Raw genomic sequence first — 27,639 nt, forward strand, 5'->3', positions numbered from 1 at the left:
TACATTTAAAATTCCGTTTTCAGGGAATCGTGTTTGTACGCAGACATGAGATATTAGAATATTTATTACAGAATACAAGACAGCCTTTGACGGAAGGAAACACTTACGCACCGACGACACACACACACACACACACACACACACACACACACACACACACACACACATACATACATACATACATACATACATACATACATACATACATACATACATACATACATACATACATCATGACACTAGCAAGTGGTATTCCTCGGCCATCGTCAAATAACAAGCGAAAGCACTTAACTACCTGGTGTGACACCTACTTGAATTACACACACAAAAAATAATCCGCATTTAAAGGCAAAGTATCTCGTAAAGAACTTTTGTTTTTGGCTTTGGCCAATCTCTCACCACAATAGTGTCTGAAGGTAAATGAGGCGTGAGAGCACGTGGCTGGGAGGCGTAGACAATACAAAAGTGTTAGGTCACATGACCGACACTGAATAAATTTATCGATTTAGAATATGATCATAATTATTTGTTGTCGACACTTATAGTAGACAGTCTTTCAGTTGTTACTGCTAAAAGTCATTATCTAAGTTATCGGAATATTGGTGTCAAAGGTCATTATAGAGATATACATTTTATTTTCAACCAATATCCAAACCCACATTCCTATGTTTATTAGTATGGGTGTTGATACATCAAATATAATTGATGACACAAATTCACTTATACAATGCATGAAAACCTCCACAATATGGTTATCAAGGTGAAGAGTGCAATGGGTCCGAGGCCTTCCTTGTCAGAACATCCCTACAGACTATGCATGCTGTACAGGTCCCGGGTATACGTAAAAAAGTACAACATACAGCCGGACAAACTTGTCAAACGCAAACCTCGGAGACTGGCATATATTTATTGTAAGGACGTTAACACACGTACAGTCGATTCAATCATTACACGTGGCAATCGACCAATATACGGGAATTATCTATTTGATTGAGGTCGTTCGTACCTGGAGTGGTTCACCGGTCACTCACCTAACCTAGAGAGATAAATGGATGACCTTAAAGCTTTGTGAAGAGATATATTGAATGCTAATCATAGACAAATATATGTCTGTGATGTTAAAGTGTCCTCTTTTTATGAGTTCTAAGGTATATTTCATGTTATATCTTATAAAATATATCGCTTCCCCCCCATGATTATAATCGTGTTAGCAGAGAGAATATTAATCGCTATGTTCTTGGATATTTTGATTGTCCATGATTTCAGTGATATTCTAGTTAGTCTGTCATACCTGACCTATGATACTTGTTGTTCCATGCCTGGACATGTGAGTGTCATGTAATTCGGTGGCGCCAAATGTCTCACACTGTGTTAGCAGTAAGGTAGAGTCTAAGGGGCCCGCTATACACAACAACACATCACTATTAACCAAACCTTCATCGATGACATCTCTATGCACAGATCCCTACCTCCCTACAAACAATGTCATGTCAAACTATACTGAATCGTAAAATTAAAACATGGCTCTAGCCAAACACTGACTGTATTAGTAACAAATATATTTGAATGTATTATTTGAACATGTATTGTTTGTTTTTCGTTTCCCTCCTCCCTTTCAACCCTAAATTCGCTGGAAAAACAAGGAAGAGGGCACAAAAACAGGAAGTACGAGAAAAGAGGAAACGGAAAGTTTCTTGGTCGGATATAGATTCGTTTATTGAATGTTAGGTTTGTTGTTTTCTTACAAAATAGAATATATATACGGAATAAGGAACTTCAAAACAATTTTCACAAGACATCAACATATTTCTAATAGAAGGTGCAGGCTGACAATGTCTTGAGTTAAGTTCTATTGAATTGACAAGTGAAAACATATGTTTAAGGAGTGTGTCATTTATTTGGGATTATATGATAATTTTTATTTCCTCGCATCGTATGGAACATCTCTCTGTGTTACTATTCTCAACACCATGAAATAATGACCCTGTGAAATATGCGACATCACTGAAAGAAGAACGTTACCACCACATCAATAACAGGGGGAGAAATGGAACAGAAAATACGGTTATTAAAGTTTTTAAAAAAAAGTAAAAAAAAAGAAGATTCTGAAGAAGAGCAGGAGTCTCCGCGCTGCAATGTCCGGTCTCGGTCACAGCGGTATCATCACTCCAGCCATACATAACAGTGTTCTCCCCTGAAACAATGATAGAATGGAAACATTTACATAACGGAAGGATTAACGTTATGTAAACCATTTCCAATTGTTTTAAATAAACCATATGGAGATTTTTAAATTACTTTATAACTTGGCAAGAAGCAAATATATCCAAATAAAATATCAAATCTCGAAACCCTTACCACAGTTTGATATGAGGAAGGTCCAAAATACACGATGAATGCCAATAATAACACGGTCAGAATGCATTTATTATTTGTGTATTACAAATGCCATATATTCAAACAGTATTTGTGATAGCTTGAAGACGTTGCCACACGAGCCAACATAGTGTGGAATCCCTTGAGTTCCGTGCACAATATCTTTCCCGATGGAAAATACACCACGAGTTGCAGACAACCATACTATGAGTACTGTACCTACCTTGTACAACAAGTTGTAAAATCCGTTGTTTGTTCCTCGTTAGATTCACAACTAATACCTCCTCCAGATTGGAAATCGTCACACAAAATATTATGATTACTTAAGCCCTTAATCCCAACAAATAGCCAAGTATCCATAGTCGTGGAACATGCTAACACAGTGACGACATCCTTTGCCATTCTCATCTGATCCTCTCGGTAAATTGTCCAATCCCAAACGAGGTGTAACATGATGAAGTCGGCAGACTGGGAAAACCTCACATTCAATAGACGTAATTATTACACCCATTTCCATAGTCTTGGTTACCTGTAATAATATACTAGGTAACGTTAACTTCAAACTCTGGTTACTCTGAATTTGTGAAGACGCGTACATTTTCTCAGTTCCTCCTTGTACGAACTCTTACTGCGTCACAACACTTGTAATGACATACCTCTTGAGCGGCACTTGTTTCCAACTTGGTGTACACTCAACTCTCAGTACTTTTAGACCAGCGAAAATTAATTAACTGTGCATCGTTCTTCGGTTTCAATTTTGATTGACGAGTCGCTTTGAAATTCATCCTTGATTACCGTTCATTCTAAGGAATGGGTTGTTTTCTGTAAAGTAGTTCAGGCACCAAGTAATGTTTCCAACTTGGTGAATGACCTGTCGGTCATCTACCCTTTAAGAACCTATAGTAAGTGTCCCGACGACGCGATTTGATATTGTGCCAATATTTACTACTTCGAGACTTGTTGAAGTCTTTTATCATGTCATGTTACGTAGTCAATATCACCAACCTCATCTGTTTCTACTCGATCTGATAGTGTAACTGGCCAAATTACCGTTACCATGGCAATATGCAATTTCGATTCGATTGCAGGTAACTAGTTAAAGACTTGTGTTATTTGAATTAGCGACAAATTGCTTATTGCCTGTGGTATGCCGTATGAAATTATCATGTGATCGTCGATAGCTGTGATGGATGAACGATTCAATATCCGTTTACTGTATTTGATCGAATTATCGAAAACTAAACAGCGAAGAGGTACATTCCAAGTCCACTCACTCTGTCAATGTGGTCAACTTTAACATTTGCATCACAGTGTATAGGTGCACGTGACGCTAGACACTTCTAGACGGAGCCTAGGGGATAGGGTGAGTGAGAGTGGAGTGACATACATGTTTGAAATATACTATTTTTACTAGACTCTGCATATTTGTTCTTTGTTTCATCATACTGTTACCTTTGATAATCCGCGATATATTATGTGTACTAAATCAATAAAATAACATGTTGGTATTGCCATACCTCCCTTTCTACTGCTTCCATTAAGTTCCATATGTTTATTATCACCAGATTATAAACATTATGATTGTGAACAGACATACATAAGACAGGCTGACGTTGTGTGAAATTCAAAGATTCAAAATTCAGTTTTGTTTATTCTGGGTATACCGTTAATATATCATACATCCCTAGCCCTCTTCCACTTTGGCAGTTTAGATTTGTAAGTTACTAGTTCGTATTTTTATTATTAAACTTTACTAAGGACCCATAGTCCAGAGAAGAAGAAAAACACACTACAAAACCGTTTAAATTATATTACATAACATCAAAATACAAATACACGTCTTATTTCCACACATTCGTCATTTGTTTTACAAGTAAATATATCAGCAGAATTCATATCCGGGATGTGATGAATAATGTATAATTTATTTTGAGGATAGACATTGGAATAAATTGTTATTCCGAAATAGTAACATACCTGTTCATATAAAACAAAGCAAGAACATACGAAACATATGTATCATATTATATATATACATATACCCCCCCCCCCGCTTTATTTCAGGATTTATTCTGACATACACACTGTGTACACCTGCTATGATCAGTGTTCATCAACAGCTTGAAAAGTTGTACTATTCACACTTGGAAACTTAGCTGAAAATATTTATCTTGGGATTGGAGGTAAGTCCGATTTGGAGTTTTTAATTGTTCATCGCGTCATTAATATATACATTATAGTTATATGTGTACAGTGTAGTTGTAGATGAAACTAGTCTCTAAAATTGTCCAATCACCGACGGTATGCTTGTATGCATAACATAATCATTTGAAAAGACTAGTTTCGTTTTTACTACATTAATGTGTTTTATTTCTTTTGTATGAAAGTTATTAAGAGTAGCACTTTGTTGAAATGTAATATAAAAGTCGATATCATGTAACGTGATGAAATATAGATGAAGACCATGGGATTAATTGCATATCAAATTGCGAGAATCTCCTCAAACTTGGGTACCTTAGTATTTGAGTATGTTTTGTCGGAATTGTTGATATAATTAAACCATTGATGTATTGTCACACTTCTACCCTCCATGGTTTAACTATAAATGTATAGGGTAAGAGTTGGTACTCAAAGCCTGGTGTAAACATTACTTCTACTAGTTCTTGAACTAGGCTAAGAACCGAAAGAAATGCGGTTTGAGATCCACTGAATGTGTGTACGCCAACCACTTTTATTTCTGAACAAATGGTAAAACATGCCAACTTGTAAACAACAACAAAACCGTAACGACATTGGCCTGTATTTAGAATGTAAAAACGAAGGTTAAAACTTTTGGAAGGAGCAAAACACTTTGTGTCACGGTCCTTTTGGACACGGATATAGAACAACGTGCTTGCAAGCCATGAATATAACTTTGGCGACATTGGTCGATGATAAACAAAAGGTTGCATGGTCTGGCTATAAGCAACAAATATTGGCGTAAAGGCTAATCTATTAGAATACCGATTTGTTTGTGATACATTGCTGATTGGATCTGTAAAACGGCCTCGTCTAATCTTGCCTGTAAGGTCGTCAGCATCAATAGCATGTCAATTACTTTACAAATGTAACGGTTAAAATTTGTTGTGAATTGGATTATTTTACCAATTGATAAACAATAAACATTCATGCGATTGTGTTCCGTCTATTCAGTGTCAATCACTTTACTTGTAAAAAGGTGCGTGTGTTCAGAACAAATTCAGCAAGTTTACGTGCGACTTATCTATAAGAGACTGCTATTATCATAAATAGTTCGATGACTTTACCGTCTAGCCTATACGTCACACAAAATTTACCTGTTCCCATTACGTCAGAATATAGTTATCTTTGCTGGGGGTTGGTTTTATTTCGAACACGCCCATCGTGTTCACCGATAACATTTTGTCTTGTCTGAAAGTGATAATGTTTACTTTCTATAAGCCGTAAAGGTCTTCAATACTCAAACTACATGTGCTTTGTGCACGACATTTTAACGACAGTATTGACAGGTAATTATTATTCACTTTTATGCAAATTAGTTCAGGTGATCATGTGATTCGGCTCGAGTGTGTGAATAGAGGTGTGCGCTGGTCTTAATTGATAGACCCGACGAAAAAAAGGCCGTCGTGTTTTAAGTGATATCGCTCACATTATACGTTGACAACCATCCTTAAGGTCGAAAAACCGTACCTCTGTATCGATTCATCAATAGCACTTATAATATTTTAAATTCGACCAATTTTCCCAAAGACGAATTGGCGACTCACCGGGGATAAAAGTGGCGGTTTGAGCGGAAGGAGACAGGATCAACTTACAGTACAGCACTGGCTTTGGTATAGTAAGTCTTCTGCGAGTTTGGCGCGATTTCCCAAAAAAAGTGAGTTACCTTTTGCACTTTGGTCGTGCAATTTTTTTCTGTTTGATCATTCCTTTTCCTCGGGTAAATTTTCTTGAATTTACACCTAGTATTTTTTTAGTTTGAACAATACTAGATGTAGTAACAGCTTACTTGTTGCATAGCATTAAATTTGTGCGAACACTGCACTGCGAGTGACAAGCACTATACACCGGTAGTTCTTTTTGTTCACACAGCGATAGGAGCGCTGGACGGGACGTTTGATTTACATCACTCTAGTTGGATTACTCGTCAAGTCAGCATCGTTTGCATACAGCCAACATGTTAAGGTTCATTCGTAGAGGCGGGCAGCATAGCGCTGAGAGAGAAAAACAGAAGAAGGAGTTATTCGCTTTTAACAAGGTAAGGATTGAAAGTAGTAGCCATTTTGTATGTGTAGCGTTTTCAAATACAGCGTGAGTTCACGTCTGTAGATGTAGCTAGATGTACATTTGTGATGATGTATTCCACAAAATTAGCCATTTTTAATGAATGCGTGACATTCCTACCTATAAACATTATGCCAGAGTTTATATTTCTGAAGTGGTAATTTAAGTTGTTATCAGACGCGACGAGATTTAGTGAGTACATGTAATTTGGTATACAACCATTGTTTCAGGCTTGCATTTACTTTGATGTAGTACTAGTAGTAAAGCGTATGTCCAATGCCGAGAAGGGTCATACAAAGAAGTCTTTTGTATTCTGTGTTCACCATACCCCGTAATTTATCTTTGCTAGACGTGTTTAACGTGCAAATTACCGGGCGTTGAACAGTGCTGCAGTGTACGGAATATGGCGCTATTCAGAAAAAAAATGCGAGGAAAACGGACACAATTTTGATGTAATTTTCTCGTGTACTTATCATCAGTCCAGACGCCAGGCCTTGAATATGTATGCCATATGACTAAGCAAACCTATTAAACAAATGAAAACATTTTCTTTGAAAATCATAGCACGTGTCTGACTTGCGTATGGTAGAAATTATGGCTACGTCGAAAATCGTTCCTGAAAATACCGTTAAATAGACTATCGATTTCAAGCGAAGCGCTTAATGTCTGTCCTAACGGAAACCCGTACACACAGAAGGCGTCAGTGTCATGCCCTCGGCACGCATATGTAAGCTTGACCTTCTCGTGTAAAAATCACGTAAAATATATATGTAACCGTATTTCTCTTTCCTTCTTTTGAAAGACCGTAGAACATGGATTTCCGAACAAACCCAGTAGCATATCGTTTGACCCCAAATTGAAACTGCTTGCCATTGGTACAAGAACAGGAGTTGTGAAAGTGTATCCTTTTCTTTTGAATAGCTGTTTTGCCGTTACGTGAGTATTACTCAATATATACATCAATTGTGATGTAAAAATGATATACATACATGTACATTTCAAAGTAATTGTTGCAATATATATCTTTGTGCAAGTTCGTACGTATATACTGTTCATTGTTTAGCGTTTCAGCGATGTACGTTTTACCGTATGCTATTTGTGTTCAGGCGAGTCGGCGACTCTTGGTTTTATTGTTGCATTGTTTATTCCCATGTCTGGCCGCCCATATTAGCAGTAATAAAAATGTTGGTTGTAAAACAAGTTGCTGTAGTGAAGAGTTGATATTGGCACTATTTGTGATCGATATCCGTAGTATATGATGCATTGTATGGCTTCCTGTTTGTGACCTTGGCTATGGCAGATTGGAGTTCTATGTCCTCTTCCTTTCTTTGTTTCCATTTTTTTGCGTTTCTCACAGAATTACACTGTTTACAGGTGCTGTATTACCAATGATTAGCATTTTGAAGTGTTTATGTTAAAAGCTGAGTGAGTCATCTGTTGTTGGTGTTTTACCTGGCATTGAATACCTGGATCCCTTCAACAGTAGCAATGAGTAAAACTTCCAACCTTTCAGATAATAATTGTCGGTGAATTAATCATAATATATATATAGATACATTATGAGTCATATATATTAGTCACTCTAATCCAGGCCAGGAAATGGAACAAAACATTGACATTGTGAAAATAATTCTTGATTTTGCAGTGTTTGGTGTAGTGTTAAAAACGTGAGTGAATTTTGTTAGCAATTAATATCTTGATTTTTATATATTGACCAGTGTGATAAAAAATGAGATCGGGAACAAATTTTATTTAAAAAAAGATGTAAGCATCATATCCATTTGCACCACTTTAATGGTTATAGTGCCTGTAGAATAATGTGTGTAGATTTGTAAGATTTGCTGGATCAAAAAATATGAAACATTCTGAATCTAGATTTTTGAGAATGTGTTGTCATGTGATCATGTTTTGGCCAATCACTGTGTTCACATACTTAGAATTGAAGTTGTGGGTTTAATAAATGGCAGCAGCCACACTCACCCAGAAGCCCAAAACAGTGGTTAGCCATGTCCATATTATTTAGGATGAGTTTTTCGTGATGGTGTTGTGCATGTATATTAGGTAACCCTAATCCTGCCATGGCCACTGTCTTTTACATGGACTGGAGGGGCTGAATCCACCATTGTTTTGATCAGCATCTTGATGGTTGTGATAGCTCTGTAGAATATGACACTGATCCCCAGAGTACTCTGTTTACATATGTCAGCAAGTTTCCTTTCACCTTGTGAAACTCCATATTTTGGATATGACAAAGATCTACACATGTGCCTCACTTGACCTCTTCTCTGAGTTCAATTTGTTGAACCTGTGCCAAGTAATGTAAATGACTTGGGAGTGGCATCCTCTACCTGGTCTGGGCTGGAAGTTATCTTCTAAGTTCTACTTGTCACATACAACTATCCCAGCCAAATGGAGGTACATGTTGAAATGAATAGTATTGGTACATGGAAATCATTGGGTATAAAGTTTCTTCATTGATCTCATATTACTAAATTGTTACAGTGGTATTTATAAGGGCGGATGCCTTTTCCGTTCAAGCTGCGTTTGTAGGAAAACAAGTTTTGGATTTTGAGGGATATATGATCCCAAATATTAGACTGCTGACAGACTACTGGTGTCTCTTTACACAAACATGGCCAAGATTTCAATGTGTGAGAACTTTGGGATTTATGTGTAACATGTGACAACACTTAAACATTTCACCCTTTGCATCTACTAGCATGTGTTGAAATTTACTGCATCAGGTAGTATGCAATCAACACCAAATCATCAAATCAATATTTCATAGTATGAAAAAAATGCCATATATTGCAAATTAAAGAGCTAAGTATTTTATTTGAATGTGCCTTCAAATATTTACACTCCAATTTATTTACACATATTTCCCCTGATGGTGTCTGATCTTCAAGTATTTTTAGGTGGAGTGTATCTTTCCCCAGAGGTTAGATTTATGGTACTTCAGTGTGTAGAAATAGAATACACTATACTGTAATATAGATTTTAAAATGGGTCGCTGCAAGTAGGTTGACTGGGTAGTAGTATTTGGATGTTATTTATGGTTATATGGTTGGAATGTTAGCATACATATTGGGTAACAAGTTCAGTGGTTTTCAGGTATTTAGAGCAATTTTATATTTATAATTAATCAAGTGGATGTAAGTTAATTTCATGGTTGCTATGTGTATTAACATTGTATGTGTAATTTTATTTTTAAATTCAAAGTAGAACCACTTTGTGCAACCTTGATAAAGGATTATGGTTTGTTTTTTCAGCTTGTTTTCTTCACCTTGATGTTGTAGTTTCTTTGATAGTCCATTTCAAGGTCAGTTTGGGCTGTCCTTGAAAGCACTTTGAAATTTACTGCCAGCCTATATCCTTCTAGCTTAACCATCAAGTCACTATGTATCTAGCTAGCTAGCTACATACATTAACCAGCTATCTCAGTGGAATGTCTAACTGGTACTTTCAGTACATGCCTTGAAATCAATTGAAATATTTGCACCATTAGTGGAGCAGGTGATGATATAAGTCATACATAGACATGTGTTATTGTAGTGGACAAGCAGTCATTTCCGGTTTCATCTTTTGTTCAAACTATACTATCATTCCATTGATTGCATCCAAGCAGATTAGTAACTCTTTACTCTGTTGTCTGTCATGTCCCACCTACAGACTGTGTTTTAGTTGGCACAGTTCAGCTTTGTTACATAATACACTTCAATTAAATCAAACATTGTCAAAGTAATCAAGATGTGACAATGCCCAAAATTGAGTCATTAGTCAATAGTCTTTGTAAAGATTGAATAATGTAGGAGAAATGGTATGAATTACATACTGTATCTACCAGTGTTAGCAGATCACCACCCACACACATGCTACATTATCTCGTGGACCTATGACAGCATTTCCAACCAATCAGATATTTGAACAGCCTGCATGAAGACCTTTTGTGAAAAAAATTGTAATATCAATGAGTGTGAGTGGCTGAGCTACTCAGTATTGTTTTGTTATGTAGATTCAAAGAGGTCAAAGGTCACAGTATAGTGGCTCTTCCAATGGCCTTGAGTTAATAGTGCATGTAGTATGTTAACTTTTCAAAGAAACGTCCGGATCACTTTTGATGATATTTAATTATTTTGACATTTATAGGATGTAAAGACCTTGTTGTTGGCAGTGTATTTTAAAAGTAGTATTAAATGGAAAGTGCAAGTCATTCCCATCAGTTAAGTTTCTCTTTGCAGAGAAATAGGAAAATGGAGAAACCTGTATGCATACTGAACATGAGAATTGATGATGGATAAGTAGAAGGATATAACAGATTAGTGGTTTTGTACTTTTTGTAAGTCAGCAAGTCCTCCAGACAATCACATCTGAATACAATTTAATGATATGCTTTGTATTAAATTATGTAGGATCCTGTATATCAAAGATATCTATGCATTATATGTATTTCTATGTTATAAAATTTTGATATTTTGTATGTTTTCACTATATCTGACATTTTGATCATATAATGTTATTATATTGATTCTTATTATGACTATTAATGACCATGCTATGATTGTCTCCTCGATGTGTATATTTGTGTGAATTTTTCCCACGTTTGTATAGTTTTACTGTCTTTTTCCATATACACAAGTTGGTCTGTCTGCTGTGAGTCTTGCTGTGTTGTAAAATGTGTTGAGAGGCTCTGTAAAGGTGTTTTCAGTGCCAATAATGGCCATCCTATCAGCTTCCCCCTGCTATTGATACCAACAAAAGACTACATTAGCGTGTACAATGTTTGGGTTGTAATAGGCAAGGCCAGTGGACAGCCGAGTGCCTGGGATGTCGAAAGGGGTAGTGTGTTTTCGTTGACAGTCTCTTTCTGAATAAAGTGTAGGTGTTGTCATTGAGAGGTGACTACGTGCCATGCACAAAACCACTCGTCTGTGTCTGCTGCATTCTGTAAACTTTAAATATTGTAGAAAGGTGAAAAGAAAGATACATATTTCATTTCCTGATATCAGAGCTTACCACATTTATCGATCAAATAAATGGATATTACTGATTGAGAGTTAGATGATAATAATAAGGAAAATGGAGAGTTTTCAATGGTGTGTTTTACTATGTAAAGATTTTGTCGAGTGATGTCTGGGTGCGGATAAACAATTGCTGAGCGACTAGCTTAGAATATTAATGAGAATAGTGCACAGGTGGTGGCGGGTAGAACTACTCGGATAGTCTATTTTTGGTGGGTATGTATAAAGCTGGTTTGTCTGAAGACTTGGCTAATGTATTGTAGGGGAATAGTAAGCTCAGTGTGTTCATAACTATAATTATTTTGTAGAAGATTGAGAGGACTACAAAGAATCAGTAGATTTACATTTGAAAAGCAGCAGACATTGATCAATGAGATGATTATTATTTGTGTCATTTTATTTTTGTGCTTCTTGGAAGTAATTTTGTCTGTACTGAAAAGATGTGAAGTAAATGACTAGTGCAGACACTCCTGTAAACGGATAATCATCAAATGAATTTAACAAATTTGTAGTGAGATCCAAGTTAATTTAATAAATAGGACAAAAGATAGATAATACACTGGTCAAATTAGGAAGGCACATGGGACTCGGTTATTGAAATACTGCAAGAATTCAAACCATCTAATTTGTTTAGAAAGGAGAATGTGAAATTGATAGTTGATGTGATATAGTATATATTTGAGAGATTTACCAAGGTATATCATTTACATGTAATGATTGCAGGACTAGGAGTCTGATTCAGGGATATTTTTTTGAAAAAATTGATATTTCATTAAATTCCAATTGTTTACTGGTCAGTGAAGGGAAGTCAACTCCTTGTTATTTACAAGCTGGGGTCAAAGGTCATGGTCAGTTGAAATGAGCAAAGTGAAAGTAAATGTATGAAACCCAATCCAAAACAGGTAACAAACAGATAACCATGGAAGACCCATGTATCTACTATTGTAGATATTGACATAAAGTGTACCATGTCTGGTGCAAGAAACACCACATCACCTGTAACTTAAGATACTGGGCTTGGCTTATAAAGTGAGAACAATTTGGCATTGAATATAGCCAGGAACAACCAATATACAAAAATGTATCTTCCAGGGTCCCACACATTTCCAACTGGGATGTCACATTTTCCTCCTGATGGATTGGGGTAAACAACATATGGGCCCAGTGTTCATCAAAGTGATGCATATTAGATTAGGCAATTGTAACATAAGCTATTATGTTACTCATTATTAACACATAGGAATGGGAAAAACTGAATCTAGTAATAAGTGAATGAAATAGGCAGACAGTGTGGCATAGCTGACATAGCTGGACTGTATTACTGTATCAGTCATGTATTCCCCCATACCAGTGTAGTCATGCTAGTACCAACTGATGGACAGTTGTAAAACATACCATTAGAGTTAGTTATACCTTGTGATACATGTCACTATTTACTTGTAGTGTGTACCCAAATATCATCATTCTAGCATAGATAGTTACCATATGTGTTGATGTCTACATGTATATTACCCTGTACTATGCAAGTGTTCCAGTGCATATTTACACTATTTATGTAGTGCCAATATCTTATTTCACATGGAAATTTCGTGTCACTGTAGTTCAATTTATTAGCAGGAGAGTTATGAAAGATTATAAGTCTTTGAGCAGATGTGGTACAACTCAAGACTGCTAGATGTAAAGATACATGAAGAGAAAATAATTGACTTTGGCCCAACCATTTAAGGAAATCAGTCTTTTCAAAGGCTCAAATTCTTGTGAGTTATAATAAAATTACGCCAAAAACTAGTTTACTTCCATTTTCAAGATGCATCTTGTTTATCACTGACTGTTCACATCTCCATTTCTTAATTCACTCAACCTCAAAATAAAGAGAACCGTTTTGCTCTTATGATCAGAATTCAGGGCTGTTTCTGTGATGTATCTCTATATGCATGAGTAGATGTGATGTGATGTGTCATGTCTATTTGCATAAGTAGAATGTATACAGGTATAATTAGGACTGACACTTACAAATAACACAACAAATTACATTTGATCAAATTCTCAAAGTTGATAGAGAAAGGATTTTAATTGTCAAGTAGGGTTGATGAGGAAAAAAAGAGAGAGAAAGAGAGTGACTTTTCAGTTCAACAAACTTACATGCATTGAAAAGGGTTTCTAGGTGTGTCCGATTCCCAGTGTTACAGGTAGGCATCATGGGATTGCATTGCACACCCGATGAATAGGGTATATTGAGTACATGTATTTGATTTGTGAGAATTGATGCCAATCGGTGATGGATTTCAAAGTATTGCTGTGTAGGAGTATAGGGGAAAGTTTGCAATCACACTTGGCGGTAGGTGTATAGTATGACCTCACAACTTTCCACAGTGTCCTTGTGTGCATTTAATTGTGATGAATAAAGCGTGTACATTTGTTGTATGTCCACGGAAGGCTTCCATATTGATTATGTTCTATATATTTATGTAGCACATTGGAAATGTGTGAATAATTTCAGTTTCTATTATACTTGTGTCCTTGTATGAAGAAATGCTGGTTTAGGAGTATCAGTAATGATCAACATACACAATGGAGATGTTGTTCAGAGCTCAGATGATGAATGGTGTAAGTAAGGTCACTTAGATTTGACTCCCTTCTTTTCTCTACATGATGTAAGTGGATGGAAAGTACAGCTGTGTCTATCTCTTTCATATAAACTTGGACTTCTTGTAGTTGTGTAAAGGTGATAACTATCCTAGCTTAATTTAACACAATGGTTGTCGCACTTCATACTAACTTATAAAACATCTCAACTGTTTAACTACTAAATTACAACAGACAGTGAGTATATCAAAGTCACTTTCACAAAAGCCATGAAATGGTGCATAAATTGTCAATCCATTCTTGTGTATCACTTGTAATAAAGATTTTTATCATCAAACATCTAACATTTCCCCTTATGCATCTGAGTCAATGATATTAAAGAAATACTGGTCGAGGATGTTTTTTCTCTAGGTTAGGAAATTAACAGCCTAAATTAAGTTATTACATGATCTTGTCCCATAGTAGATAGATAGAATTATTGCATGATTTTCCCATTTAGTACTTGATGGTTTCTTAGTGTCACTGCTGTTACATCTATATATCTTTCATTACACTTCAGTTTCATTAGTCTTCTTCTTATTTGTCTTGACTAGACATTTAGATGTTATTCCCAATATTTGTCTTCATTCAGCCTAGGAAAATACGAGTGATCTAAGGGGCATTTGTCACTATGAGTTGCTAAAGGAGTAGTGACAACCCTTAGGTCATGAGTATTTTCTGATTGAATGAAGAAAGATATTGGAGAATAACATAATTATACCAGTGCCTGTAATATCAAAGAAAAATCGGGGAAAGTAATAGCAATTTTGAACACTTTTACTCGTATATCGAACACACATGCATTGTTGTGATGTAGAACGACCAGTGTATATTCCACATTTTTTGGCCTGTGTCATGGTGTAATGTATGTTATATTGAACTTGTCTGTGATTTGAGTCCATTTGGTGCAATGGTAGTAGGAAATTTTTTAAAAAGAGAGACAATTAATATACCATGAAGAAATGATAATTAAAATATTCGTTGAACACCAATAGGTGATTTTTTTTTCACTAAAAGCTCAGGTGACCCGATTGAACCACCCAACCAACCAATCAATCAATTAATTATCTGCTCGAACAGATTGAGTTGATTTACCCTCTCTGTATTGATAATGTTGTACAAGCTGACAAATATTCACATCTCTAAACAAATAATCTATCAGGTTATGTTGCCACACAAACATTTTGGAACTTAGTTTTTTTGATATTGTAGATTATTCATCATTTAATTTTATCCTACTGACCTGGAAGTTGCAAATTAAATTGGACGTCCCCACCCTAATGGATAGTTAGTTTAAAAAAATGCAGAAAATGTAGACTGATAGCAATGGTCCTTGAGATTTTGCAATTTTGATAGAATTGGCTAATAATGACATAAAACATGACCATTGCTGATTTGTCACCGTATCTCATTTAGAAAATAATAAATGGTTTTACTGATTAGGTGCTACAGGATTGAATTTCAGTGTGTGTTTGAAAAATGGAGAATATATTTGAGGGGTTAATTGTGGAAGGCTGCTAAATGGATATAATATAGACTCCGCCACATGTTACTCAATGAATAATGCACACTTTTTATATGTAGCCACAGATGGCAGATCATGTGATCTTTGGCGGCCATCTTGTCTGTTCATTTCAATTCTCAGACCATTGTCAATCAATGCATTTTACAGATATAGACAAGAGATGATTTTATGAATTTTATTTTAGATGCTGAAGTTTAATAAATGATATTTTAAATGCTGAAGTTTAATAAATGATATTTCAGATGCTGCAAATACTCATATATAATCATTAGTGTTGTGTATATGTTAAAATACATATTTCATTTGCTGTAGTAAACCATGTGTTTTTTAGAATCCACAATGGGGGAGAGGACTGTCTAGGATGTAGTATTCTGAAAGCATTTTTGTAGGACAGTCAGTCAGGATACTTATTGATGGGTTTCTTTGATATTGTACCATTTGTGTACATCAATTGAAACCATTGAAGTATATTTCTGTATTGTATGTGACCCCATCACACACTTTTTCATTTCATTTCAATTCATTTCAATTCAGAAGATATGAAAGCTTACATGATGTACTTTATTCGTGAACCTTGCACCTGCTGCCAGTCATTTTATGACTAAAATCTCATTTCATTGCTATGCATGTGGACCAATATTTACATACAAATTTGACCATTCTCAATAATGAGATAGCTTAATCATTCAAAGTTAAACAGTATGACCTTATATGGGCATGCATCTCCAGCACTTCCTCTAATTAGCAGTGGAATGGAAAGTAGCTGATAATTTATTCATATATCAATTCAAAAGATAAACGATTCCACAAACATTGATTACCAATAGACATGGTGATTCTAAAGAATTGTTTGTTATACTCAGTTTACTTGTAATAATTCCATTGATCATTAGACATAGAAATGAATTATTGAATTCAGTTCTTAAATCCTCAGTTCAGTAGAGGAAGTAAATACACTTGATATAGAAATGTACATCAAGGGGATTTAGGCTAAATATCCTCCACTGAGGCAATAGTCAGGAAAAGGTATAATATATCAAGTTTTACCCAAGAAATACATAGTCAACTTAAAATTTGGTTCTCTATCATAACACTTATCTTCATCTGTATGTAGCTAGCTTTTTCATTCCTTGTTAATTTATAAAGATTTTTGCTAATGAGAATGAAGTGGAAAACAATATTATGTAAAATGATAGTGTCAGTTGTGCAAGCACTGGCGAGGATGACAGTGGATACTGCTACTGCTGTGAGTGATTGTCAGTGAGAAAGAACGACAGTGGATACTGCTACTGCTGTGAGTGATTTAGATAAAGATGTATTTTGTAAATGTCAACCTATGCAATCATGTCAGCCTATGCAACTGATGATAATGTAGTGAAGTGACACATTTCAATTGAAACGTGCACATGAAGTCTCCGTGGAGGTGGTTTGTTACTTCTAGTTACCATGGTTGCAGACAGGAGGTAGGCATAGCAACCAGCAGGCTCGTACTTAAGACATTGCTTCTTTTCTTTTAATTTTCATTTCACTTAAAACACACCATGATATTTTGGGATGTCAGTCAGATGTTTTCTAAAAAAAATTGTGATAATATGCCGTGATGTAATTTAGTACTTCTTCTCTCTTTAAATTAATTCTTTTGATGTTGTTAATGAATATTTGATGCGCGCATAAAAAGGTGTGACTTATTTATTATGTTGTATTCAATGTCCTATTATATTGTATGAAATATGAGTATTGTAGATGTATTTAATAAGAAATAGCTTCAAAGTTATGCAGGTTGTCAATTTTCTAATTTCACCTCATAATAATGTCACAGTTCTTAAAAATGACTGACTTTCTAATGACTTGTATTTTAATATGTTGTGGTTATATTGTAAGAGACATTAAAATGGATCATCACTTCCAGATTGATGGAGAAGTACAAGTTGTGAGAAGAATTCTAGGTTTTCATTCTGGATTCATTAAATTGATTTATTTAATGGCATGTTTAGCCTTATCAAAGAAATGTTGCCTTTGTAAAAGGAAAATGGTTGTTATGTTGTTCTTCAAGGGAGTGGTTCTTGGTTGATATCTAAATGGGAATGTAAGTTGCACTGGTTTGTCTCTTGATAATTGGGGCGTTGATATAGGTGGGTGTGAATGGCAGCATTGTGTCTATGTGGTCGATGTAGTGGGGTGGGGTGGTGTAAATTGCGATTCTATCAGTGAGTGGTTCTGGTTTATGTCATTAGGTGAGGGGGATATACAGTGATAAGTTTGACCCTTCATGTGTAGAGATGTGAAGATCAGTTGTGTTTTGAAATTGTTTGAAGTACTATAATGAGGAGATAATATTTTTGTCCAATTATTGTTAACAAACACTTCAAGCGGCAACAGAAATATATCCGTTAAAATTGAAACAGACTGTGCATGAAAAATGAACACTTTTATATTGACACTAGCAAAAAAAGCAACAAACCTGAAAATATGATGGTACTGTACATAACATGAATGCATCAGGGTTTGAAGTCATGTGACTTGGGTACCTGGATTCAAATGAGGAGGCAGTGTAGAGTTGATGTATGTATTGTATAGTATCTAGTGTTGTATTCAGCACGTCATATTCAGCTGGATGTACCATCATAGCTGCTGTCCACCACACTAAGTAGCTTGTCCCTTCTTAAGTGAAAGTACTCAGACAGTGTTTATGTAGTGATAAAAAAATAGACTGACACTTTCTACATGCTGTAACATATAACATCTGTATGGTGTGTTTCATCTCCAACTATTAAAGTAACATTCATTGTAGTTCAGTTTCATAGAACATTACTTTGTGAAGGGATTTTGGCAATTGATTGAGGTGTTGTCATGACAATGGTTCTTATATCTTTCATTGCATATAAATGAAGGGAGTCTGGCATTACATTTATCAAATTGATGGCAAGTCTTTCATATACATGATTAAATATCTCAGTTTTATATTTGGTAATTGTATGCCATTTTATTGTAAAATAGAAAGCTCATGAAATATTCAGTATGATGACCTTGCAGACATCTGTACATTTGTAGACTGTAGCTTTTACAGGAATGATAAGATACTGAGTCCCTCACAGTCAGTATGAGTCATGTTGGAAATGAACAATATTGTGTTAAATGAAATAGGATGTGATAGACCACTGGGACTCGTAGTGTGTATCCACCTAGGCAAAATTGTCAGGTGTTCATATAGCAATAGACCACAGGGACTCGTAATGTTTACCCAGCAAAACAGAATTGTCAGGTTCACATATAAACATATGATAGACCACAGGGCCTCGTAGTGTGTATCCACTTGGATAAAATTGTCAGATGTTCATATAGCAATAGACCACAGGGACTCGTAATGTTTACCCACCAAAACAGAATTGTCAGATACACATATAAACATATGATAGACCACAGGGCCTCGTAGTGTGTATCCACTTGGATAAAATTGTCAGATACACTTATAAACATGTGATAGACAACTGGTACTTGTAGTATGTATCCACCTTGACAATGTTGTCTGGTATGTATGATATATATATGTTGTGCATACCACAGGAACTGACTGGATGGTTGGTGTCTGTAGCAAAACTTCAACATTTAATCTTCACTGCAGCTGCTTAGTAGTATGTGTAATTTCAATTTTTATGGTCCAGAAACACAGTAGAAAGTTTGTTTGACATTTTATGGTCCAGAAATGTAGTGGAGGTTCTGTTTAATGTTTTGACATAGCAAAGTATGTAGGCCTTTAATAGTTGATAGAACACATTTTAATGTGTAACGAGGGTTAACAGACGTGTGTGTTGGGGTCAGTTCAGGAAGTGAATGTCTCTTGAAAATGGTGGACTCAAGCCAGAATTTTGTCTGTGGTTTACTCACTGAGCATATGCAAAAACTGGGCTCAATTCCAACCAATTATCAAACCTTGCGATCATGCATTTGCTAACATACACCGTTTGTTTAAAATATTGTGATATCTGTTGTGGTATTTGTTATTCTAGAAAAGAACTATGTACCAAAGGATATATGAAATACTTGGTATATAAATATAATATGTTGCGATAAAACGGTGTTACAAATTTACTGTTGAATAAATCGATGTAATTTTTCTAAACTGCCAGATTTCATCAGAGATTACACTACCGCTCCTTGTGTGATGATGTATTAGCATGTCTGCATCATACATGTACATTCGTGAATGCTCAAAACAGGTTGCTGGGCAACAAGATACTACTGTCTGATTTTCCTAGACAGTTGCATAGAAAAACACAAATACAGTCTTTGTTCAAAAACTCGGATTCTTTAATACTGTATGAAATGTTATGTTCACAGTTGATATTACCTAGTATATGTGTGTGTATGTGTGCTAGAACTCTCTGAATTTTTCTACAACCACCGTGTTAAAGCTGTCAGTCTTTTGTACTGTATATGAAATGCTCTGTGTGTAGAGTTGATTTTCTCCAGTAGAAGTGTCAAATCCTTCGTACCATGTTTGGAATGCAGGAGATGTCAATTTTTTCTGTGTTAGAAACTTCAGTCTTTTGTACTCCACATGAAATGCTGCGCATGTCATTGATTTTCTGTGTTCAAGTCTTCAGTACTGTCCCAACATATGAAGTACAATATTGTTAGAATCCTTGACCCTAGCTCTACAGTTATGGTGGACCTGGAGTAGAATTTATTGGTGTGCACAAGGAAGAAAGTCCTGTCTCACAACTATTTTTCCTGCCCGATCAGGTAAGTGTCATTAAATGCACAACTTTCGTATTGTGGATTGTTCAAAATTACATGCAAGTATCCGAATGTAAACTTTCAAAAGTGTGTAAAAGATTAGGTATAATTTAGATTCTATTGTTCATATTTAGTCAGGATGTTTTTACAGCTTTCACTTTCATTTGTAGTTCTTTTTGTGACAGGATTTAAATGTCAGAAATTTTAGGGGAAAATATTTTGTTTATTATACAATACAAGTTTGGATGTGATTTTATTGGACTGATCAAATGTTGTAAAAACTATTAGTTTGAAAATGCAATGAATTTGAATAAGTTTCAAGATCATAAACTATTGAAATTATATAACTAGAAGAATGTCTGACTTGTAGATGTAAAACTGCTACTAGTAGCATTGTAGCATCCATCTACTAGTCACCTTCACCCCATTCTTTGTGTCCTGACATGGTAATGCTGGATTAGAGTGATTGATTGAAACTCGGCTTGTCAGTGCTTATTTCAGTGTAGTTTTGTCTTCACTTAGCTAATGTTAAAAAAGTGATGAGTTATGTCTTCTTTAATGTACATTATATAGGAAGTACCGAGGGAAGGCCATGTATCATATCAATTCTTTTGAAATTTAGTCTTAAAATTTACATATAAATCATTTTTGTTGTACACCTGAATCTTGGTTCAAAATATATAAAAATAGGACTGGTGAATTGGTGCTGTTAGATAAATAAATCAGACCTAACCTAGGTGAAAGTGGTGAAAATAAAGGTTAACGAGGAGAACAAAGATTGGAAGTCATGTCAGGCCGATTATAAATGTTTAGCAAACACAGCCTGGTAAAATACTACATGCATTGTGACATTTATCGCTGTTGAGATTAAAGTCTGGAAAAAAGAGGTGTATTGTATGTAAGGTATCAATGAAACCATTGTTACCTGGTGCAAGAAAAGGCACCTTTGTTCACCTGTACACATAGTTGGAAAGTCAGATACCAAGAATGTTTGGACGTGGGGAGGGTGATTGTTAGACCGTTGAAATTCCCCCTCAGACACTATGATTAAAGACTTCATTAAGTCATTTAGTGAAAGGGGATTTTGAGACAAAGTTGAACTCACCCCAGACTTTGTTATGTAACGATGTCTTTGTTATTGCAGACATCTTTGTACTTTAATGGCATTTACAGCTGTAGACAGTGTATCAGCTGTTCTTGTTTATGTTGTATTTACAGACTTAATTAGTGGTGATTATGAACTAGATATTGCAAAACAAGACAGTTGTAAATTTTTGCATTGGGATGGGACATGACCTCGAGCAGTGTTGGCTGTTTACAACAAGGCAATGAAAAAAAAAAAACGGTTTCTGTAATGCATTGTCCAATATGTACCCTGTAGTTGTATAGCATAACAGACACCCTTTGTTCAACAAAAGTATTCTTTGAGACTTAACAATATACTGAATTTATCATGAAGAGCTATACTTTATGTGAAAACTACTATTAATTCTTGGCCAGAATATTTGTACAATATTGAAAAGTGATATGTACAAATGTTATACGTTTGAATTGGAAATATTTATGTGCATTTTAGCAGTGAAAAGACTCCAGTAGCGATATATAGCTAAATTTTAAGTGAAATGAAAGCTTTTCACAAAAAGCCATAGAAAGCCATATCATATTTCATATCATTCTGTGAAACATACATTAGAAAATACCTGTACATTATGAGTTGGTATTATAAGCAATGTAACTGAGTCAATCATTGAAGCCATGTATAGTTTTGTAGAACACTTATACACTAATGATATATCAAATTTGCCATGGCTTTTAAGTGGCTAGAAACCAAGAATGATAAATTCTAATGGATTAAAAATTGATTTGTGGAATCAGATGTCACATTAAGGTTTCTATGACTCTAAACAAGAGATGTAGATACACATTGAGAAAATTGTCAGACAAAATTCACCATTTTGCTGATTAAATGTGTCAGAATAGTTTCTAAATGTGTCTTTTCAAAAGACAAGGAGACAAAGAGTTGAATTAAAATGAGTGGATTGCCATCAAAAATTAAATCATTTGAAATACTAGTAACAGCCCACGATATATATGTACAGTAGAGAAGTATTGTTAAATATTATGGGATACAACAAGGATTTGAGAATTATGCCATCCATAACGTTCATTTGATGTCTTCCTGTATGAATTTTAAATCGTAACTAAATCTGTCTGAAGTGTGTTTGTGAGGGTGGCCAGTAGATAATCTCAACATGAATAATGGCAAAGACTTTTTACCAGGGTTTACATTCAAAAGTACAGTGGTATTATTTTTAGGAAAATTTGATGAGATTTCTCCCCTCTTGGTCTTCAGATCTTCCCTATGGTTTGTTTTATTGCCGGGGTTCAGACTTTAGCAGAAATTAACATCTCTGATGAAAGTATTCATATTAAGTGTTAAATTCTGTGTCTAGGTGTTAGTCTGACAGTCTGCCAGGGCAGATGACGCCCAAGATGTCATTATAAATGTAATTATGTTAATGTATATATTTCAGAATTTCATTAAATCTAATATTCTGTCTCTTGATTAGCAAATGAAATAAATGTTAAGAGATAGTTTGAATAAATATAATGACAGACTGTTACATATGCCAACATGGCAGTATATGGATATCTGGTACATAATTTACCAATATTATAATGTTATCGGATTAAAACGAGGATGCCACAGCCCACCCATCCTCGCTATGGCCTTGGCCCCTGGGAATTTTGTGAAGAGAATCCAGGGCTTGATAAAAACAGGATTGGTGTGATGGCTGCGTGTCTGTAGATATGCTGAATTTGAAAGCAATGGATTGACTAGTATAGGGAGGAAATGAGTTGAACCAGTTAGTAGAGTAGGAAACCGATACATGGCTGATTAGTACTTGAAGTATAAGGGTACAATCACATGAAATTAATCATCTCAACTAAAGCTGTCAAACAAAAGGATGAAACTTGATAGTTGTATAAATATATGTAGAAATTCTAGCCCCTGATTTCAATGAGTTTTCACCTATCAAATTTAAGCGGTTTGGTGAATATCACAGGACAATGTCAGGTCATGCTAGTTGAATGCTATGGTAGTCTAAGAAGTTGCTTGATATTAGAATATGTGTTTTGATTGATATGATATTCATAATGGATTGTTTGATGGTGGTTGCGTGGTTAATAGTGGTCGGCTTCGAATCTGCAAGTTACATGTTCAAGCCTCACTGCATTTGTGTGTTTCTGAATGGCTGAAGTCTTTGGGTGAGATTTGAATCACGATTGTGTTCCAGTCAACCCATCTGTATGAATGGGAACCTGGTAGATAAAGGAAGGATTTAATCCTATACACTTACAGAGGCTGCAATGGATTGTATGATCCCAGGAAGTTGAGGAAGTTATATAGGGTTGTAGAACCAGTACAGGTCTGTGTCAGGAGAAAATAATTATACAGTGCTATGTGCTTATGATCATGAACTTGTGGAAAGGACTGAACAATGCTTACCATTATTATCATCCTTATGTCTGACAGGGTCGTATTGTTAGTTTGTTGGAAAATAACACCTTGCATCTCTGGGAAGTCAATATCAAGGATGGTAATTCTGTGTTGGAAGAAGTCAAAGAATTTTCCCTTGAGGGCAGGTAAGAAAATATTAGATAGTAATTTGTTTTATAATGTAATATGTTACAATTTATATATTAGTAGGCTGTCAAAGCTATGGAAATAGTTGGCAATGTCTGTCATTATGCTATAACTTGAAGTACTTACCATAACAGTGATTTGGTATACTGTGAGACAGATTTGAAAATAGGTTTAGTAGATTTAACATAAGTGTAAGTGATATAGGGGTTCATTATTCCATAAGTACAATGGTCAATGTACAAAATTATTGTTTTGTTTTTTAATATAATTTTTCAATTTCTTGTTTTGAAATTGTGTAGACTTCAGCAGATCACTGTATGCTGCATGCCATCAGATTGCCAGCAACTTTTCCTAGGAACTGAAGGTGGTAACATTTATGTGTTGGATGTTGTATCTTTTGAACTACTGGAACACATCATTTACCAAGATGTTGTCATACAGAAGTAAGTAGAACCAACACCACCAGTCTGTTGTCTTGTAACAGACATGACATTACATTCAATTGTCTTGTGACGGACATGACACTACATTCTGTTGTCATGTAACAGACATGACACTACTATTGTAACAGACATGACATTACCATTGTATGTAACATGGATCATAGCTAGCATCAGTCAACTTTCTTGTAACAGCCATGGGACAACCAATCAGCTGTCTTGTAACAGACTTGACATTACCGTTGTAACATGCATGATAGCAAGCATCAGTCAACTTTTGTGTAACAGCCATGGGACAACCAATCAGCTGCTTTGTAACAGACTTGACTATCCTGCAACTCATACTTATTTCACTTCTTTGTACAGTGTGTCAGATGATACCAAGTCTAATCTTGGTGCTGTTGAAGGAATTGCTGCCCATCCCACTGAACCCAATAAGGTATGTTTTTTGATAGTTTCACTATTTAGTTGTCATTTCTTGAAGGTTGACAGCAAAGTCTATGCTAAAATAAATCTGATATTTTGTTCAACATTTGACATGCACTGTGTAATTTATAAAGAAACTTCTCTGGAGGAATGATGGTTAATCAGTATTTTTTGTTGGGTTGGGGGAGGGGTGTGTTTGTATACCAGTATTGGACCCAAAGATACAAACCAAGTTGTAATTCCGTGATTATTTTATGGAGTCCTGTAAATAAATACAAGTTGACAAGGTTGTCATCATTGATAATACAAGTTTAATCTTTGTTGTTTGTACAGCTGCTGATTGGTTACAACCGTGGATTGATAGTACTGTGGGATAACAAGACATGCAATGCAGACCAAACCTATGTTGGCAGTCAACAACTAGAGTCACTGTCTTGGCACCGCAATGGTACTCAGTTTATGACAGCCCATAATGATGGCAGCTATGCTATCTGGAATGTCGATGATCCCACCAAACCTGAAAAGGAACCCACCATTCCATATGGTTAGTCAGCTATACATTGTTCTCTTTACTGTTTTCTATGTGGTGTGATGTCATGTGATGTACTGTACTGTATTGTACTGTACTGTACACTGTACTGTACTATACTGCCCTGTACATTTCTATTCTGCACTTCACTTTGAAGCCAATAAAGGCCAATGTCAGTATATGATTAGAATTTGATGTGATGAATTTTGTAGCAGAACTCAAAAACTTCAGAAGCAAGGAATGACCCTATGGTAATTCCTATGGCTTTACTGATAATACAGTATTAATCCAAGACTGTTGGATTCAAACATTGGGGTTTAGTGTGGTTTAGTGTAGTGTACTGTGACGTACCTGTACCTGTACGGAAGACGGAAGACAATACATCTGTCAAATACTGATATCTATGATAAATGTTAAGTGCTGAACAGTGTCAAACATTCCATTTAGCATTGCATACATTGTTAAACAAAAGTTACGATTTGCTCATTCACAGTGCCCAGAGTAGTAAAAGGTTATACTTACCTGCAGTGGTCAATAAAAGTTTGTTGTCTCTCAGCCCATTAGTGTGGCCAATGAGGCTGACCAATGATTTATGAATTTGTAGACTTGACATTTATCACTGAGGCTTGATTTTTAGTGTGTCATGGTCACTATTGTGTCTAATCAAACACCTGATGTCATCCTATAAGAATGCACGTTTTAGTCGTTATGCTATCATAGATGACTAGTTTTATTGTGCCAAGTTTTGTCAACAAATGTTCTTATTTTGATGGTTCACCTGGAACTAGTGATGTGTGAAGGGGTGGTAGATAGATGTTTCAGTACCAATCTCTATTCCCTACCTCAATTCTGATGTACCAATACCATCCCTCTCCGCAACACTTAATTCAGATTTACAAATGTGTAAAATCCCAACCTAAAACACTTAATTTGATGTACTGATGCATATTGCAGCCCCTTATGCTTTAATTCTTACTTATAAAAAACATATCCTAACCCAAAACGTTGAACTTTGAGTTACTAATTCATATTCCCCATCCTTAACAATGAATTTTGATTTACCAATTCTTATTCTAAGTACAATATTGTCAACTCTAACAGAATAAAGTGTGGGAACAGTAGGATAGTTTTACATGTGTACACACACACAAATACTCCAGGGTACATACACACAAATACTCCAGGGTACATACATACAAACCCTGAAATGAGTAATTATTTGCAGCAGTAGGCATATTGAATGATGAATACAGATATTCCAAATATGTGAATTTATTATCAGATCAGCAATGATCTCCTTACTCTGCCGCTACAAATGGCTAACATTAGATACAGTTGGTAACAGTTGTCCACTTCACTGCAGTGTTCAATTAATTTGTAATTAAAAATCAACTACTCATTACAAATATTGGTACATGTCAACAAAAATCAATTAGCAGTAGGTAAGTGGAAATGGAAAGCCACAGTAATATGTGATAACTAACATTGGAATAATTATATTGAAATAACTGACTTGGTTAAGTATAAACAATGAAAATTTGTTGGAACTAGATAATTGAACATTTATCAGGATATATATATATATATATGCCCCTCTCGAATTATTAATGTAAACTGTAGATAGGTATCCAGATAAAACAAATTAAAGTGAAAGTATATTTTGTTGTCATCATAGTAACTTTTATAACACTGCAGTCAGATATTTGAATACAGCTGTATTTGGTTTGGCAGTGAGGTAAAAAAAGATGGATGGGGTAACTGTGGTAGCTATGTTAGGTTGACCTCAGGGTGGGTGGTTTGAGTAACTGTATACCAGTTTGCATTCCACTGGCTACCCACAGCATTAGGAACTGGTGCAATCTTTCAATGGCATTAGTCATTTTAAGATACAATAATCAAAATATTACTGAATATGATGTATGAAAACTGCACAGTAGTGTGAATGTATGTTGACATAGTAATGGGGATGTTTAATAGGAGTGGGTGGGATGGGATGGGATGGAGAGATT

The 27,639-nt window shown here is 35.4% G+C and overlaps 1 protein-coding gene and 1 long non-coding RNA gene across 2 annotated transcripts in view; one reads left to right on the forward strand and one right to left on the reverse strand.

Annotated features, from left to right (window-relative positions):
* Positions 1–1,718: 1,718 nt before the first annotated feature.
* LOC144435761 (uncharacterized) lies at positions 1,719–3,324 on the reverse strand. Its single transcript, XR_013480903.1, has 3 exons — positions 3,033–3,324; positions 2,600–2,905; positions 1,719–2,194 (listed from the first exon to the last, which is right to left on the reverse strand). It is a non-coding gene; the product is annotated as an uncharacterized LOC144435761 (long non-coding RNA).
* Positions 3,325–5,996: 2,672 nt separating this feature from the next.
* Positions 5,997–27,639, forward strand: part of LOC144435623 (lethal(2) giant larvae protein homolog 1-like) — a 43,597-nt gene continuing 21,954 nt past the window's right edge. Inside the window, exons 1-8 of the mRNA XM_078124217.1 lie at positions 5,997–6,271; positions 6,487–6,652; positions 7,481–7,578; positions 20,511–20,592; positions 24,125–24,234; positions 24,535–24,678; positions 25,042–25,114; positions 25,435–25,645. Of these exons, the coding sequence (XP_077980343.1) occupies positions 6,572–6,652; positions 7,481–7,578; positions 20,511–20,592; positions 24,125–24,234; positions 24,535–24,678; positions 25,042–25,114; positions 25,435–25,645 (799 nt within the window). The 5' untranslated portion in view covers positions 5,997–6,271; positions 6,487–6,571. The remainder of the gene's footprint in view (positions 6,272–6,486; positions 6,653–7,480; positions 7,579–20,510; positions 20,593–24,124; positions 24,235–24,534; positions 24,679–25,041; positions 25,115–25,434; positions 25,646–27,639) is intronic.

Source organism: Glandiceps talaboti, chromosome 5 (assembly GCF_964340395.1).
Source record: "Glandiceps talaboti chromosome 5, keGlaTala1.1, whole genome shotgun sequence".
NCBI lineage: Eukaryota > Metazoa > Hemichordata > Enteropneusta > Spengelidae > Glandiceps > Glandiceps talaboti.